The 18,601-nt window shown below is 36.6% G+C and overlaps 1 protein-coding gene across 3 annotated transcripts; it reads left to right on the top strand.

Annotated features, from left to right (window-relative positions):
* The first annotated feature begins 955 nt into the window (after positions 1 to 955).
* Positions 956 to 7,751, top strand: LOC133782848 (nuclear matrix constituent protein 1-like). Of its 3 annotated transcripts, XM_062222261.1 has the most exons (11): positions 959 to 1,120; positions 1,277 to 1,396; positions 1,738 to 1,845; positions 2,086 to 2,373; positions 3,102 to 3,311; positions 3,685 to 3,938; positions 4,048 to 4,318; positions 4,410 to 4,493; positions 4,725 to 6,799; positions 6,941 to 7,136; positions 7,244 to 7,751. In XM_062222261.1, exons 4-11 carry the CDS (start codon positions 2,101 to 2,103, stop codon positions 7,463 to 7,465), a joined length of 3,585 nt encoding a protein of 1,194 aa, XP_062078245.1. In that variant the 5' UTR covers positions 959 to 1,120; positions 1,277 to 1,396; positions 1,738 to 1,845; positions 2,086 to 2,100; the 3' UTR covers positions 7,466 to 7,751. The 3 variants fall into 3 exon arrangements, with proteins under 3 accessions (XP_062078246.1, XP_062078245.1, XP_062078243.1); XM_062222262.1 differs by lacking the exon at positions 1,738 to 1,845 and having other exon boundaries at positions 956 to 1,120; positions 6,941 to 7,088; XM_062222259.1 differs by lacking the exon at positions 1,738 to 1,845 and having other exon boundaries at positions 960 to 1,120.
* The last annotated feature ends 10,850 nt before the right edge of the window (positions 7,752 to 18,601 follow it).

The following is an 18,601-nucleotide window of genomic DNA, read 5'->3' on the forward strand; positions in this document are numbered from 1 at the left end:
CCTATCATTTTATGAATATTTTATTTGGCAAAAATCATATATCTAACAAACATATGAGCCACTATATGCATCTAAGCCCATTGCAAAAATACCACATATAGTGCAAGCAGACATGTTATAATTGGATGAGCCTAATCATGTTACTATATGAGCAATTCTATGAATTTATACAAAAATACCACAATTAATTTCATTTGCAAAAATACCACAATTAATTATCTAGAATTTTTCAAAATATTCAAATTAATTAAATTTGGGTTTATACCTTTTTGGACCATGTGTTTTTTCTCATTACTTGTTTGGACCCTGTGTTTTGACAAATTACTTTTTGGACCCTATATTTTGTAAAATAGTTAAAATAGAACCCTAAACTCAATTTTGATGAGGAAAAAATTGAATATAACAACATGGTTTTTAAGCAGAATGATTTTATTTTTGTTCTGAATTGTTAGTTTGATAAATTATTTGTGATTTTAGTTGAGAAAACGTTGACCAAAATCAGATTTAGGGTTCTATTTTAACCATTTTACAAAACATATGGTCTAAAAAGTAATTTATCAAAACACATGGTACAAACAGGTAATGGGAAAAAACACATAGTCTAAAAGGTATAAACCCATTAAATTTTTACAAAAATTAAGTTAATTTTGATTAGAAAACTTTGACCAAAATTGTCTATTTGAACCATTTTATAAAAAGATCTAGTCGAAAAAATTATTTATCAAAATAATCCACACGGATAATTAGATAAAATAATCTCCAAAAAGAATCATTTCATATATTTCAAAAGAATAAACATCATTAAAAATAAAAAAAATTCAAAAACAAAAAATCCAAAATCCGTATTTTCCAAAAATAAAAAAAATTAAGTACCATCAAAAAAATTTATTATGACTAAATTTTCCTCATTCAAATCACATAATTCCAATTTCACCCTTAAGTTTCTTTCAGTCTCAAACATATTTTTTGATCATAATGTCTCAATCTCAACTTATTTGTTTCTCTCAGTTCATTGTCTTCCTCCCACGAGCCGCCACATCTCACTCACCGGACGCCGGCCGCCGCACAGCCTCGCGGTCACTGCCTCACCATCTCAGTTCATATTTTTTCTTCTTTTCAGGTATGTATTCTTTTTCGCATACCTAATGTCGGGTAGTTTCTGGAATCAAAGGGTACTGCTGCTCATTTTTTGAATCAAGGTTCTTCTTCTTGTTACATGCTCTCTTCAAAATGTGTTCGTTGTTTCTCCTTTGCCTCATTTCTTGTGCTTTATCAGGTTTGTTTGGTCGTTTTCCGAATTGGGTCTGTCAATTTTTAGGGGACATTACTCTGCGAACGGTGTTGTTCATTCTTGCTCGTTTCTGAGGGGGAAGTTGTTTTCTTCTCATTTGTACTGGTAATTTTTTATGTTCTTCAAAATTTTGAATTTTGGTCTCTTAATTTCTGCAGTAGGAAATGAAAACGGGGTCAGGCTATATTTAAGAGCCCACCAATACACATCAACCATTTTTTTTAATTTGAGCAGAATATCTCATTTGAACATATAAGTTCGGTATAATTTAAGAAAAAAATTAAAAAAAAACATTTTTTTAATAAACAAAAAACTGTTGTTCGGTGAATGTATTTTTTTTTTTTTAATTTTAATCGAATTTATTAAATTCTTAAACAGTTTTTTCCTCACTTCTATAATTTTTTTTAACACCCTATTCGAAATTTTCTTTTTTGATTGTGCTCAAGGAAAAAAAAGAGGGATTTAAGTCTGTGCTGCTTTTAGGGCTATATTTCGCCCTGTTTAATTTTGGAAGATAAATCAGAAGAACTATCTTTGTTGCTTTATACAACCAGGTGACTCTTTCGGTTTATTTGATATTGTTCATAGTCTCCGACCCTACCTCTTTGTTGTATGAATTGAATTTGAAGAGAATTTATGAGTTTCCTCACCTGGGATTTTTTTTATGGTTGATATCAAGTGTTTCTTCACCTGGGAATTTTTCGTTTTTCCTTGTGTTTGTGTTTTATAGTTGCTTAAGTTGGTGTTTGCTGATGCTCTGCTCTTGTTTTTGTTTTAAATTTGGATTATTGCAGAGAACGAACGTCGTGATGTTCACGCCACAGCGGAAAGCGACGGAGGCGGCGCTGTCGCTCGGGCCAAGGCTCGGAACCAATAAGGGCAAGGCAGTGGCATTTCTAGACGGTCCGCCGCCACCATTGGGTTCATTGAGCGAGGCTCGGGCTACTGCCACGTTGGAGTCGGACATGGGAAATTTGGATGATTGGAGAAGGTTTAAGGAAGTGGGTTTGTTGGACGAGGCAGTTATGGTGAGGAAAGACCACGAAGCACTTGCTGAAAAAGTCACCAAGCTTGAATCCCAGGTTAGAGAAAAGTTGCTTGAACGACCTTTTCTTGCTTGAACGACCTTTTCTTGTTCTTTTTGAATTTTGTGATCCGATTTGGACGAGCAAGAAAGTTAATACTTTAGTCAGCCTGCTCATCTTTTCCCGTTACTGTGAGATTATTAATGTTCGTTTTTGAGCATGGCTTTTATTTATTTATTTGGGTTTGATATGTGTTGGACTTTCCGGGTATAAGCTTAGGTTTAGTACACGGAAACTGTGGTTGATTTAGAATAGAACTAGCTAGTCCAATTAGGTGAGATAAGGATCAAGGTAAAATGGATGCAGACATATGATATTATGATCCCAGGAGTTATTTTTGTAATTAGTTAGTATAAAGATAAAGCATTTTAACTTTAAGATAGCAGAGGGTTTGAGCGTTACAGGGCATGTGAGAGAGATACCAGTTTGAAAACGATAGATAGTATAGAATTTGGAGAGTAATTCTAGTTGCTGAGAATCTGAATCGTATTAGTATTTTAAGATTTTTAGCTTTGTATTGTTTGGTCTTCCTTTTGTATGCAATTTTTAAATGGGGCCATAGTTTTTTCCTTGTTTTTGTCTTGGAAGCGGATATACATTTTTCTTTTCAATTTTGTTTTGTTTTACTATCTGTTTGTTTTATGTATTAATCTTTAGCTTAATGACTAAAATTTATATTTGTCCAACTTTGTTTTGCAATATCTAATGAAGTATCTGTTGGACAGCTCTTTGATTATCAGTATAACATGGGGCTCCTCTTGATTGAGAAGGAGGACTGGACTTTAAAGTTTGAAGAACTGAGGAAAGCTTTAGCAGAAACACATGAGATTCTGAAGCGTGAGCAATCAGCTCATTTAATAGCATTATCTGAAGCTGAGAAGCGAGAAGAAAATGTGAGGAAAGCCCTGGGTGCTGAGAAACAGTGTGTTGCTGAGGTATGCTGTTTCTTGATGTATTTTCCTGTTACTTAAATTCGTCCTTTTACTTCTTGGTACCATATTCTATCATTATTTTCGTGTTCAAGGGATAAGTGGTGGACGAGTTTCTCCCTTTCATGAGATTCTGCAGAGTGCCATCTTCCATGCAATAGAATTATATTCTACATGAGGCATGTGGTAGTTAATTTAAATCTCTGGCTGTTAATATTTGATTCTATAACATTCTTATCCCAGCTATTGAGTAGTTAATCAGATTATGTTAGGAATATGTGTATTCTGAATGTTTTAATTGGTTTTGTTATGGATGTAATTAATTTATCAGCACTTAAATCATAGGTCTTGATTTATACTGATGTTTTCCTCACTGCAGCTTGAAAAGGCTTTGTACGAAATGCATGACGAGCAGGCTGAAATCAAGCTTACATCTGCTTCAAAGTTGGCAGAAGCAGATGAATTGGCAATTGGAATGGAAGAGAAATCTTTGGAGATAGAGAAGAAGTTGCAAGCTGCAGATGCTAGGCTTGCTGAGGTAAACAGGAAGAGTACAGAGTTGAAGGTAAGGTTTGAAGAGGTGGAGGCTCGTGAAAGTGTGCTTCACAAGGAGCAGCAGACCTTAAGTCTAGAGTATGTTCTATCTTCACCATTTTTACTTTCTATTATAATCACATTTCTGACGTTTTTTGGAACATGGGATATCATAATATTTTTTGTTTGTTCTTCTAATTGTTTTTAGGCGGGAAACACATAAGGCAACTTTTAGTAAACATCAGGATGACTTGCGAGAATGGGAGAAGAGACTACATGAAAGGGAAGATAGGCTATGCAAAGATCGGAGGACCCTCAAGGAGAGAGAGGAGAAGGCAAATGAAAACGAGAGAATTCATAAACAGATGGAAATGGAACTTGAAGAATTAGAGAAGAAAATTGATTCGTGTAACTTGGATATGAAACAGAAAGAAGAAGATATAACAAAACGACTAGCTGACTTATCATCTAAAGAGAAAGTGGGGTTTTTTTTCCTTCTTGGCTATGGTTTGTTAAATTAAATAAATTTTAAAGATTATTGATAAATATTCCTGCCTTATTTTGTTGCAGGAAGCTGATTCTTTGAGAAACATTTTGGAAATGAAAGGCAAAGAATTGCATCAACTAGAAGAAAAGCTAAGTTTACGAGAAAAAGTGAGTGCATACTTTTACATGTCTGCTTTGAAACATGACACCCATGCCTTTGGGTTTTGCTGAAACAAATTATTGATTTCTTTTCTTTATTGTGGCATATTTTATGTGGCACCTTTATTGTTTTTAGTTGACTTGATTTGTCCTAGATGCTTGTTATGTATTAAGGTTTTAGTGGATTGTAGTCTTGTGATTGGTTTAGCTATCTCACTTTATATTTGGGGTGGATAACAGATTGAGGTACAGCAGTTGCTTGATGGACACAAAGCTATTCTTGATGTGAAAATGAAGGAGCTTGACATGGAAATAGAAGATAGAAGAAAGTCTCTTGACAGAGAGCTTTCTTCCAAGGTAGATGCATTGGGAAAGAAGGAAGCTGAAATAAACCACAGGGAAGAAAAGTTAGGAAAGAGAGAACATGCATTGCATGAGAAGGCTGATAGGCTTAAGGAGAAAAACAAGGAATCAGAAGAGAAATTGAAATCTATAAAGGAGAGGGAAAAGATCATTAAAGCTGAGGAGAAAAAGCTGGAGACGGAGAAGCAGCAAATGCTTGCAGAGAAAGAGAGAGTACAGAGTCTCTTAGCCAAAGTTGAGAAGATAAAGGCTGAAAATATTCAGCTTGAGCTGCAAATTCATAAAGAGAGGGAGAACCTGATTGTAACTGACAAAGAGAGGTCAGAACATGTCCATTTGCAGTTAGAATTGAAACAAGAAATTGAAAATTATAGACTTCAGAATGAGTTGCTTTTAAAGGAAGCTAAAGATTTAAAACAAGAGAAGGAGAATTTCGAGAAAGAATGGGAAGATTTGGATGAGAAAAGGTCTAATATTAGCAAAGAGCTCAGAGAACTTCTTGAGGAGAAGGAAAATCTGGCAAAATTGCGACACTTGGAGGAGGAGAGACTGAATGAAGAGAAAGACGCAGTTCAGGAATTTAAACAGCGGGAGATGGAAAACATAAAACTGGAAAAAAATTCATTTGCAGCGAAAATGACGGCTGAGCAATTAGCAATATCTGAGAAAGCTCAATTTGAGCACAGGCAAATGGTTCAAGATTTTGAGTTGCAGAGAAGGAATCTTGAGACTGACTTGCGAAATGAGCTGGAGAAAATGGAGAAGCTTCTTCATGAAAGGGAGAGAGCATTTAGGGATGAAACAGAAAGAGAGCTTAACAACATTAGGAAACTGAAGGAAGTTGCTCAGAAAGAAATGGAAGAAGTAAGGTTGGAAAGGCAGAGAACTGAAAAGCAAAGAGAAGAGCTTCTGTTGAACAAGGAGCAATTAAATGTAAACCAACTTGAAATACGAAATGATATAGATCAGCTTGCTATTCTTAGCAATAAGATCAAGTATCAGCGAGAAGAGCTGATCAAAGACAGGAGTCAGTTTCTTTCTTTTGTTGAAAAGCTCAAGAGTTGCAAGGATGGTGGAGAGATAGGTAGGGAATTTATACTTTCTGATTTTCATGTACCTGAAGTGAATCATGGGGATGCTATTCTTCTTCCGAGCTCTGATGATGAACTTGTGGAAAAGTCATCTGATGGTTTAGATGTTTCAGAGTTGGGAACTTCTAAGTCTGAGGCGAACATGTCTTGGCTTAAAAAATGCACATCAAAGATTTTTAAGCTTTCACCAAGTAAAAAATCAGAGAATGCTCTTGCTCCAATATCTGTGGAATTACCACCAGCCACTGAAGAAGTAAATGAGCCTAAAGTTCTCTACAATGATGGAGGAAGAGGGCCTGGTATTCCTGAAGATAGGCAGCCTTCCTCTTCTAAAATTTCCAATCATCCTGTTAATGCTCAAAAAGTTCAATTTGGCAATGTCATACAAATTGATGATGGGTATGCTCCAGATCACAGCCAATTGGACAGTAAGGTGGATGAAGTCCCAGAAGATTCTCTGCAATCTGAAGTGAAGAGTGGTCTTAGAAAATCTGGTAGGAGACGCAACTCTGGATTGCATAGAACGCGTTCTGCGAAGGCAGTTGTTGAAGAAGCAAAAGCTTTTCTTGGGGAGTCCCTAGATGAACCTGGATCAAACGTAGTAATGCAGCCTAGTGATTCTTATAATACAAATGAAGAAAGTCGTGGTGATTCAGGTCATGCTAAGAAAGGATATAATTACCCTACTCGGAAACGTCTGCGTGGTCAGACACCAAATATTTCTGAAAGTGAGCAGGATGGAGGTGATAGCGAAGCATGTTCCGGTAGTGTCACTACTGGCCGGGGCAGGAAGAGGCAGCAAACTGTTGCTTCTGGTTTGCAAACTCCTGGAAATCGATACAATTTCAGACGACGCAAGAAGTAAGTTATGCTTATAGTTATAGTTTTAGCATGCATGAAATATACATAATCCTACAAGATTATTCTTATCTTCGCTATTGTTGTACCAACTTCAAAACATTTGCTCTGCTGGTTTTAAAGTTTTATCTTAATGTTGATCAGTGTAGACACAACCAAAGTTGACCCGAAAAAGACAGAAGAGAAAGAAGCTGAAGGCAGTGGTATGGTAGATGCAGCAGCAACTCCAGAAGTTGTCTCCATATCACCCGAGGCAGCTAGGAAGAGCACCCAAACCAAACAAGTTGCGCAGGTGATCACAATGCAAACTGTGGAATTTGCTGAAGAGAAAGTTGTTAGGGTAACAATCTTATGATTTTTAAGTTTTGCTGTTTGCTTTGATAATTGCTTGTAGATAATTTTGACCATGACATTTCATTTTAACTTCTTTTATTGACTATGAAGCAGTTTACAACACCAGTAGATGCTGATATAGATACCGAGAAAGCAAGATCAGGTGAAAATACAGAGATGGACAATGAAGTAAATGATACTTCTAAATATGGCGGTGAAGACCAGAATGGAAGTGTAATTCATGAGACCGACAATGATTATGACGAAGATGAGGAGGAGCTGCATGCGGGTGAAGTTTCAGTGGGAAAAAAGTTGTGGAATTTCTTCACAACATGACAGATTAAACATTCTCTTTTTAGAACCACACATCTACAATTCAAAATTTTGACAGTGGGACTTCAGCTTTAGCCATCAGCTGAAGTTATTTCACAACACCCTTTAGTTTTCTTCTTCATTGCCTTGTAATTTTGCGAACACTACCATTTAAAAAGAATTTGGGTTGTGTTATTCCAGTATTTTGGTAGTTGATATATTACCTGTCATTGGAGCACTCGACGCAGATTTGGCCGATTACTGGGCACTCGTATAACTATAATTACTCGCATTGTTTTTCAGCTGTTTAGTCAGGAATATCTTCAAATTATTTATGCATAATAACATAGTGAATTTTTTTAATATGTCAACATACAAATTTCTCCCACTAATGTACCCGTATTATTTTTTTGGACAAAAATACTTATGACATTTAAACATTTTCTCTCTCCGTCCAAACTCTCACATCTCATGCTCTCATTCTTTTTTTTTTTAATTTTGTAGATATTGAAAAAATATAAAAAATTTTAAAAAAATTATCTGAAATGGACATTTGAGTTAAAAGATATGAACCTCTAAAGTTTTTGTCAAATTTCAGTGCAGAGCATCGATTTTGAATTGGAAAAAGTATATTTTTGACCAAAAATCAAATTTTCATGATTGTATTGCAAAATATTGAAACACTATTAAATTTACATAAAAAATAGTATCATTTTGGCAAAAAAAAAAAAAAAGGTTTTCATGATTGCATCGCAAAAGCATCGAAACATCATTGAAATTGCTTCGATTTTGCATTGAAAAAGCATCATTTTGGCCAAAAATCAAGTTTCATGATTACATCACAAGAGCATCGAAATACCATCAATTTTGCACCGAAAAAGCATCGTTTTGGCAAAAAAATCAAGTTTTCATGATTGCATCGCAAAAGCATCGAAACACCATCGATTTTGCATCGAAATTGCATAAAAAAAAGTATCGTTTTTGGCCAAAAATCAAGTTTCATGATTGCATCGCAAGAGCATCGAAACACTATCGATTTTGCATCGAAAAAAATATCATTTTGGCCAAAAATCAAAATTTCATGATTGCATCGCAAAAACATTGAAACACCATTGATTTTGCATAAAAAAAGTATCGTTTTGGCCAAAAATCAAGTTTTCATTATTGCATTGCAAAAGCATCGAAACACCATCGATTTTGCATCGAAAAAGCATCATTTTTATGGTGTTTCGATGCTCTTGCAATGCAATCATGAAAACTTGATTTTTTGTTGCCAAAACGATGTTTTTTCGATGTAAAATCGACGGTGTTTTGATGCTTTTGCGATGTAATCATGAAACTTGATTTTTGGCCAAAACGAGGCCTTTTCGATGCAAAATCGATGCAATATTGATGGTGTTTTGATGCTTTTGCGATGCAATCAGAAAATTTGAATTTTAGCCAAAATGATGCATTTTCGATGCAAAATCGATGGTGTTTCGATGCAATCATGAAAACTTGTTTTTTTGGCCAAAACGATGCTTTTTCGATGCAAAATCGATGGTGTTTTGATGCTTTTGTGATGCAATCTTGAAAACTTGATTTTTGGTCAAAACGATGCTTTTTTGATGTAAAATCGATGTAATTTCTATGCTCTATACTGAAATTTGATGAAAACTTTTGAGATTCATATATTTTCACTTAAATGTCCGTTTCAGATGATTTTTTTTTTAATTTTGGTATTTTTTTGAGATCTAAAAGATTAATATGAGAGAGAGAGAGAGAGTGAGAGTGTGAGATATTCAGAGACGTTAGAGAGAGAGAGAGTTCAGATTGAGAGAGAGAGAGAGGGTTTGAATACCATGAGTATTTTTGTCCAAAAAATTAAAATGTCATATATTTAGGATATTAACTTATGTTGGCATTTTAAAAAATTTCACTATATTATAGGCCATATACCTTAAAATTTCTCTTGCATTACAAGTTATCCAATTTTTTTAGTAGTAGATTGTATTTACTTCTCCCATTTATTCATCTATATTTTTTTTTTGCAGAGATATTATCAACTTTTATAAATTAGGGGAGTTGTTGGTTTAATTTTTTTAGTCATCTTTGGGTGGAGTTTGCATTTTCTTTTAATTATATATTCAAGCCAGCATCTTAAGATAATTATTTTTGTGAATTCAACTATAGTGATCAATATCATTTTCCATATATTATGTTAACTTATGGAGCATAAAACCTTAAAACGCACCCTAATCTATTTCTTTATAAAAATGTCACTCAACAGACAAGTATTAAAAAAATATCACTTTAAGGAAAAGTTCATTAAAACCTTGATAAAACATGCAATTTTGGCCCAATAGTTTGAAAAAAATAATATATTATGTCTTTATGCATATTTGGAAATAAAATAAAAATAATAAGTCTCACTGACGTAATTTGAAACATAATCCATAACATAAGTTTCTTAATTATTCTTGGCACTCATCTTGATCGTTATTCGTCCATAGGACATGCATAGACATCGAAACCTCCCACATAACTGTGTGTGCCAAGGAGAATCTCATTGCCTACTAGAAAGGGGAAAGTAAGGGGGTGAACTAAAAACTCATTAAGGAAGTACAAACAAATGCAACAATATTCAAGAAAAACACAAGAAGAGCATATTCGTATCGTAAACTCATGGAGAAACATATCATATTCATACTCATAAATCATAGTCATAATCGTAGTCATAATCATACATTATGTGATCATGACACCCCCATTGTCCACGTCACATCATGAGGTAACCAGCAAAAGCATAAGCTGGTAAGACCTCCTTTATGAGGTAAACAGGATTCAGGTCCTCGAATTAACCTCGACGCGTTTGCCCTCTGAGTTACATCATATCCTTAGTAACCTATTTGTTGTGTCGCGTTCACTACGTTAACAATCTATTGCTTTTACATACAACATACAAACAAGCATAACAACAATTCATAACATAATGTCATAACTCATACTTTTCATAAAACTTGGCTTACTATAACATATGCTTTCTATAAAACTTTAACTTTTGCAAAACAACAATTCATACCTCTCATAACATAATTCATAGAAAATTCTAACTAACTTTCTTATCTCAGGTCCAAGCAAAAGTAAAGTGCGGGTACGTCACAATGAGCCTATAATCATAGTGAAACATTCGTTTTAAAATCACGTAAGAATACACATGCCCAACACACACACCTCACATGAGCATGAGCCATGCACATGTGACACAAGTTGCACACACAACAACGTCACATAAAATCTTAGAGAATAATGCCATTTCTAACAATTAATCATTCATGGTTACAAAACAAAATCATATGTTTGAATAATAAGCGTACGTTTGAACTTAAAAATACACTTGCATGTAACATGCATACGTGAGAATGTTCTTAAAATTAACGTTCAAGCTAATAATTCTACTTGTTCATTTTATAGCCAATTTCTTAAAAATTCAGCTAGTGTAAAATAATTTGCCACTTAAATTATTACTTCATTATTCCTTTACACTACATATTTGTCATTCAAAAAACTTTATTACAAAAATTTAATTTACTAAAACAATTCATTAGCTTTAATTTTGCATAAAATAATAATCTCATTTATTATTTAATAACAATTAAAAGAATGTTACAAAATGTGTAGTTACTTACAATTATTAAATAAATTCTTTGATTACCTTTAGAAATAATTTTAAGAAATTATTTTGCAAATAAAAAAAAAAATGCATAAGTATAATTGAGCAAATACATATTTAAAGTGTGGAAAAATCACATTTGTCATATACATAGCCTAAGTTTTGCTTCATTTGAATACATGCTTTACTTATTTTATTTAAAAGATATTTTCTCTAAATAAACCAAAAATTCCAGCAAGCTTTTTTATTTAATTAAAATCACATGATTGCGCTAAAACCATATTTTCTTTCACCAAACACAAAGAAAAAATGCATGTGTTTAATTTGATAAAAGCTCCATTAACATGTGAAATAAAATGTCTTTTGTTTATATAAAATCAAAACACCACTTTGAGGCATCACTTGTGCATTTTTAAAATCATTGATTTATCATCATCATCAAATAAAATAAAAAACAACAAACATAAAATCACATAACATGTTTAAACAACACTTATAATGATTTTAACAATTTACCCTAACATTCTCCTACACTTGTATACCACAATATTACATTTAGCATGCAAATTAATTAACACAAAATCAAACCACTCTAATCCCTACCAAACTCATAAGGTCGAAACCCACATACACAATTTCATATATTTTTTTTTCAATTGTTTCATTTTAATCACTCCACAACATCACGATCCAAAGACATAAACATTACAATATAAATATTTTATTTTAAATATTATAAAATTTAAAAGATCTTTAAACATCAATATTTCAACATGAAACTTAAGAAAATTTCAAGTCAAAACTCTTAACAATCTTCATGAAACCTTAAGTTACCAAAATATAAACACAACACAAATGCAACCCTAGCATGCTTCCTAATAATACATCATAACCACATACCAATTTCATAAGCATGTTCATCAAATCAATGGATTAAAAAACAAGAGAGTCCAAATCATGTTTTATGCCGAAAATACATAGAATCCTTTAGCAAATTTTAACATTCAAACTCATCATGCCTTCTTATAAAAAAAATATAACCATTCATTCCTAAAATAGACATGATTACCCAAATTCAACATGAACATCACAACCTTATAACATGCATTCGACAAAACAACAAACAACAAACAACCGAAAAAAAAACTAAGCCTATACACTTGATGGTCGAAACCACCATAACACCACCCATCAAAACTACCAAAATCAACATATCACCATATATCATAATTATATCTTCTCAAAACTATAAACAACACCTAAAATCATAAACAAAGATTTATCACAACAACAAATGAACAACAAATCTAGAGATTTCCATTACCTCCTTTGATAGAGATCAAGAACTCAAAAATAACTATGGTCACCTTCTTTGATGCAACTAGGGTTTCAAAAATCACAACAAAGAGAAAAAGAAAAATTCTCAGCATCAAGAATATAAGAAGATAACTTAGGGCACTCAAACCACTAATCCAAGAACACATACCTAGATTTGAAACCTCCTTGATATCGCCCAATAACTCCTAAGCGATCGCAGTTGTAATGCCCTAGATAACCAAGACCGCTACATTGTGTATTTTAAAATAGTGCAAGACTTGCTAATCAAGTTGTTTAAATAAAAATGTAATCCTAAGGTCAATTACCAGGTTAGGGTTAAAAGATTTTGGATATAAACGGTTAATATTCATTGAAATAGACGATTGTTACATGGGATCCCAAAAGCAAAATTTAAGTGACAATTTACAATCCTCAAAAGTTTTGTACAATCAGTAGCCACTCTAATGGCAAAATACAAAATTTAAGGCTCTGTCCCTGTGCTAACCCTCGGCCGTGACGGATGAGCAACTGACAATGTACACCTCGCCCCCAGAGCTTTCCAACTCATGGTTGGTCCAACTTTCCCTTGCCTTTACCTGCACCACGTAGCACCTGTGAGCCAAGGCCCAGCAAGAAAACCATAACAACAAATACATAATCAGTAGTCACAACCAAACAATCATAAGACAGTCATCTAGAAGTTCAACAAATCATAGGCATCAAACTAATATCAGTAAACATGCATGTTGAGAAACATATCTAAAACAATATACAAATGTACAGGGTCGACGTCCTTAGGCTGAGCCCTCTATTTACTCAATTGACTTCAGCTCGCTTAGGTCGAGTCCATTGTTTATTTATCTGACCTCGACTCACAGTGGCCGAGCCGCATCCTGTGCACAAGTCATCAGCCCCGACTCTCTTAGGCCGTTCATTTTCATATACCATATCGATCATTCAATCATACAATACACATATTCAAGTATTGGGAATCTTAATCCCGTTCACAACCATTCAAGGGTGTATTTTTCTTACCTTGAGTTCCAAGCGGAGAATTAAGAACGGTCCCGAGCACGATTCTCAGTCCTGAGCCTTGGCGATAAACCTAGTCACAGTGGCCAATGGGTGATCATCAATTTCTAATTCATATAAATATTTAGGAAACATTAGCTAGCCAACAGGACCTCAATTTCTACTAAATCGGTAGTAAAAATTGTCCCGAATGCTTAGGTTCGAACCCCCGAGCCCTGCTAATCCTAAGAGCAACCCTAAGACAAAATTCCCTAGGTGGGCCGCGACCTGATCCTAAGGGTCGCGGTGCACCCCCAAGTCAGAGACTCAACCTCCAAGCCTCAGGGGAGCCGGGTCGTGACTTTCTCCATAGGGCTGCAGCGCGCCTTCAAGACAGAGCCCACCCAAGCATTCTGGGCATGCGGGCAGCGACGCCCATAAGCTGGGTCCCGGCGCGCCCCAACGAACCTTGAATTTGTGGGTTCTTTCTTCATCCTTCCCAACCAAAAAACCTAAAAAATTCAACCAAACTCTTAGCCAAATGAAGAACCAAATCCAGAATCCTTATTCCCACAATTTAAACATCATATCCTACCTTATCAACAATTTCTACAATTCCTAACACCCAAAACCAGCTAACTAAACTAAGCCCCATGCAAACTCAAACCTTGACATGGTTTCCAAAAGAATTCTAGAGAAAAATATCACAAATCCTTACCTCTGGTTGCAACCCAATTCCTCAGCTTCAAACTTTCAATCCCTGAACTTAGAATCCCAAGCTTTCCCAAGCTGAATTCCTTCCAAAATTCCCAGTTTAAGACCCATGTTCTCCTGTGTTTTTCTTCCTTAGCTTCAAGCTTCAAAGAGAGGGAGAGTGTGAAATTGTGAGTGAGAGGGAAAGGGAGTATGTGACAAAATTCTCTAAGGTTCCTGATCCTTCTGTACACATATGAGTGTATCTTAAGCCTGAAAGACCTTTTTGCCCCTTAAGTTTATTAACCCTCCAATAGTTTCTAAGGGTAGAACAGTCATTTTTCCTCCAGTTTCCGCTAACTCCTCAAGTGTTCCTACTGTTAACCAATTAACCCTGTCACGTCTAATTAATACCAAATACTTACTCAATATCTAATAAATCCCAAAATATTCTCTAAATTCCCAAAAATACCCCTAGGCTCCTCCCGAGCTGGGTATTAAACCTCGTCGTGACTATTTCGCTAATCCGCTCATTAGGACCGTCTCGAGCCATATACTAGAAATATATCCACATAATAATGTGGTCTCAATCATAAATCACATAGAATCACATTTATGCCCTCCATGGGCCAAAATTATAAATATGCCCTTATAAGCTATAAAGGTCCCACATGCATATCTAATACTCATAAACATGCATATAATATATCCACATAATCATATTAATCATGCATGCCACGTATTAACTAATTAAACATACACATAAACGAATTGTGCCCTCCTGACACACTAATCAAGGCCCTAATCCTTATTAGCGATTTTGGGTCGTTAGAACTATCCCCTCCTACTGAGAATTTCATCCTCTAAATTTACCTGAACAACTCGGGATACTGATTTTGCATCGCTAACTCAAGCTCCCAGGTCGCTTCCTCGACCTTGCTATTCCTCCATAACACTTTGACTAGAGGAATCATCTTGTTCTGTAGAACCTTGTCTTTTCTGTCCAGGACCTGAACCGGTTGCTCCTCATATGAAAAATCTGTCTGCAACTCCAAATCCTTATACGTCAACACATGAGTCGTATCTGAGACGTACTTCCGAAGCATAGAAATGTGGAATATGTCTTGAACTCCTGATAACGACGGTGGCAGTGCCAACCTGTAGGCCACTAGCCTGATCCTCTCTAGAATCTCGAAAGGTCCTATGAATCTAGGGATCAGCTTGCCCTTTTTACCAAACCTCTTCACCCCTCGCAGTGGTGACACTCGAAGAAACACGTGGTCCCCTACCTGGAACTCCACGTCCTTACGCTTAGGATCAGCGTAACTTTTCTCTCTGCTCTGCGAAGCGAGCATTTGAGCTCAGATCTTCTCGATAGCCTCATTAGTCTTCTGAACCATCTCCGATCCTTAATACTTCCTCTCACCCATCTCATCCCAATGAATGGGCTATCTACACTTCCTTCCATATAACATCTCGTATGGGGCTACTCCATTCGTTGATTGATAACTATTGTTGTATGAAGACTCAATCAACGGGAGATACTTACTCCAAGATCCCTCAAAGTCTATCACACATGCCCTGAGCATGTCTTCCAATACCTAAATCGTTCTCTCAGACTGTCCATCAGTCTGAGGGTTAAAGGTCGTATTGAACTTCAATTGAGTCCCCATAACCTTCTGCAAACCACCCCAAAAATTGGAGGTGAATATGGGATCCCGATCCGATACTATAGACTTGGGAATCCCATGGAGATGTACAATCTCCCTCACGTAAAATTCTATGTAATGATCCATAGTATAGGGTCATCTTTATTGGTAGAAAATGAGTTGACTTGGTGAATCTGTCTACTATCACCCACACCAGGTCATGCATCCCCACTATCTTGGGTAAACCTCCCACAAAATCCATAGTAATGTCCTCCCACTTCCACTCGGGGATACCCATAGGCTGTATCAACCCCGCTGATTGTTGATGCTCAGCCTTCACCTGCTAACATGTCAAACACTTGGCCACATATTCCACTACATCCTTCTTCATTCCAGGCCACCAATATAACGTCCGTAGATCCTGATACATCTTCGTGGTGCATGGATGGAGTGAGTATGGTGTAGTATGGGACTCATCCAATATCTCCTGTCTAATACCCATATCTGTCAGGACACAAATTTGACCCTTATACTGTAGCAATCCAATCTATAAAATGGAATAGTCATTAGCTAGTCCAGCAAGGACATTCCCTATGACCTTTTGTAACTGTGCATCATCCATCTGACCCTCTCTTATCCTCTCTAGAAGGGTCGACTGTAAAGTGATATTGGCCAACCGACCAACAACTAGTTCTATCCTCACTTTAGACATCTATTCTTCCAACTCTCTCGATATCTGCACAAAGCCAAACATCAGTCCCGAGCCCCTCCGGCTCAATGCATCTGCCACTACGTTGGCTTTCCCTGGGTGGTAAAGGATGTCACAATCATAGTCCTTCACCAACTCTAGCCAATGTCTCTGCCTCATATTCGAGTCCTTCTGGGTGAAGAAATACTTCAAACTTTTATGATCAGTGTATATTTTGCACTTCTCTCCATACAGGTAATGTCGCCAGACTTTTAGTGCGAATACCATCGTTGCTAACTCTAGATCATGGGTAGGGTACCACTGCTCATATTCCTTCAACTACCGTGATGCATAAGCGATGACCTTCTCATTCTACATCAACACACATCTCAATCCCAATCTCGATGCGTCATAGTATACCATAAACTTCCCTCCCTCCGAAGGAAGACTCAACACCAGAGCAGTAATTAGTCATCGCTTCAATTCCTGAAAGTTATTCTCACACTTGTCTGACCAGACGAACTTCAGATTATTCCGTGTCAATTCTATCATCGGTGCAGCAATCTTCAAAAACCCTTCCACGAACTGCCTGCAATATCTCGCCAGTCCAAGGAAGCTCCTAACCTCTGAGGCGTTCCTTGGCCTCGGCCAATCTCTCACCGCCTCTACCTTAGCTGGATCCACCTTAATCCCATCTTCACCAACAATGTGTCCAAGGAATGTCACTTCTGGTAAGCAAAACTCGCACTTCTTAAACTTGGCATACAATCGATGTTCTCTCAATCTCTGCAATATCCGTCGGAGATGTTGCTCATGCTCTGCCTCTGAACTAGAGTAAACCAAGATTTCATCGATGAAGACAATCACAAACTGATCTAAGAAGTCCTTAAACACCCTGTTCATCAAGTCCATAAACACTGCTGGGTTATTGGTCAAACAAAACGACATGACCAAGAACTCATAATGCCTATACCTCGTTTGGAAGGCCGTCTTCAATATATCCTCATCCTTGATCCTCAGTTGGTGATAACCAAATCTAAGATCAATCTTCGAGAACACCGTCTTTTCTTGCAGGTGATCAAATAAGCCATCAATCATTGATAAGGGGTACTTATTCTTGATGGTCAACTTATTCATCTCTATGTAATCTATGCACATTCTCAGAGTCCTGTCCTTCTTCTTCACAAACAAAACTGGAGCACCCCATGGCGAGAAGCTAGGCCTAATAAACCCCAAATCAAGAAGCTCTTGTAACTGTATCTTCAATTCTTTCAGTTTCGCCGGAGCCATTCTATATGGTGCCCTCGACATTGGCTCTGTCCCCGGTGCTAACTCGATGATGAACTGAATCTCCTTATGCGGCGGCAGTCCTGGTAAATCCTCAGGAAACGCATCCAAGAACTCGCTTACCAATTCTGGTCTCTTCCGACCTTGCTGGCATAACTCTGTTGGTATCCACCACACTTGCTAGAAAACCTATACAACCTCCCTGCAATAGGTCCCTAGCCCTCAATGCTGATATTATGGGTATGCGGGGTCCATGCAAAACACCCATAAAAACAAAGGGATCCTCTCCCTCAAGCTCAAAAGTCATCATCTTCTTCCTACAATCAATGGTAGCCCCATATCTGACCAGCCAATCCATTCCTAGAATCATATCAAAGTCATCCATACTCAATTTGATCATGTCTACCTATAGTTCCCTACTATCCACCCTCACAAGCAGTGCTCTAATCCATCTCCTAGATACCACCAATTCCTCTATAGGCAGTAAAATCCCAAATCCCGTAGTATACTTACTAGGTCTACACAATCTATCAATCACTTTACTAGAATCAAACGAATGTGTAGCACCAGTGTCAATAAATACAGTATAAGAAGAGCCAGCACTAGAAAGCTGACCTGTCACTACCGAGGGACTAGCCTCGGTCTCTGCCTGCGTCAAGGTGAACACTCGAGCTAGAGTCAAGCTGTCCACCTTCCCTTATTCCTCATTCTTTGATGATGGGCAGTCCCTCTTAAGGTGTCCCACCACCCCGCACAAACAGCAAGCTTTCGCTTAACATTCGCCCAGATGGTGCTTCCTACATCTCATGCACTCTGGATAGCTTCTCCATGTCTCACCGCCTCCCTGGCGGCCACCTTGAGCA

This window comes from Humulus lupulus, chromosome 6 (assembly GCF_963169125.1).
Source record: "Humulus lupulus chromosome 6, drHumLupu1.1, whole genome shotgun sequence".
In the NCBI taxonomy this organism is placed as follows: Eukaryota; Viridiplantae; Streptophyta; class Magnoliopsida; order Rosales; family Cannabaceae; genus Humulus; species Humulus lupulus.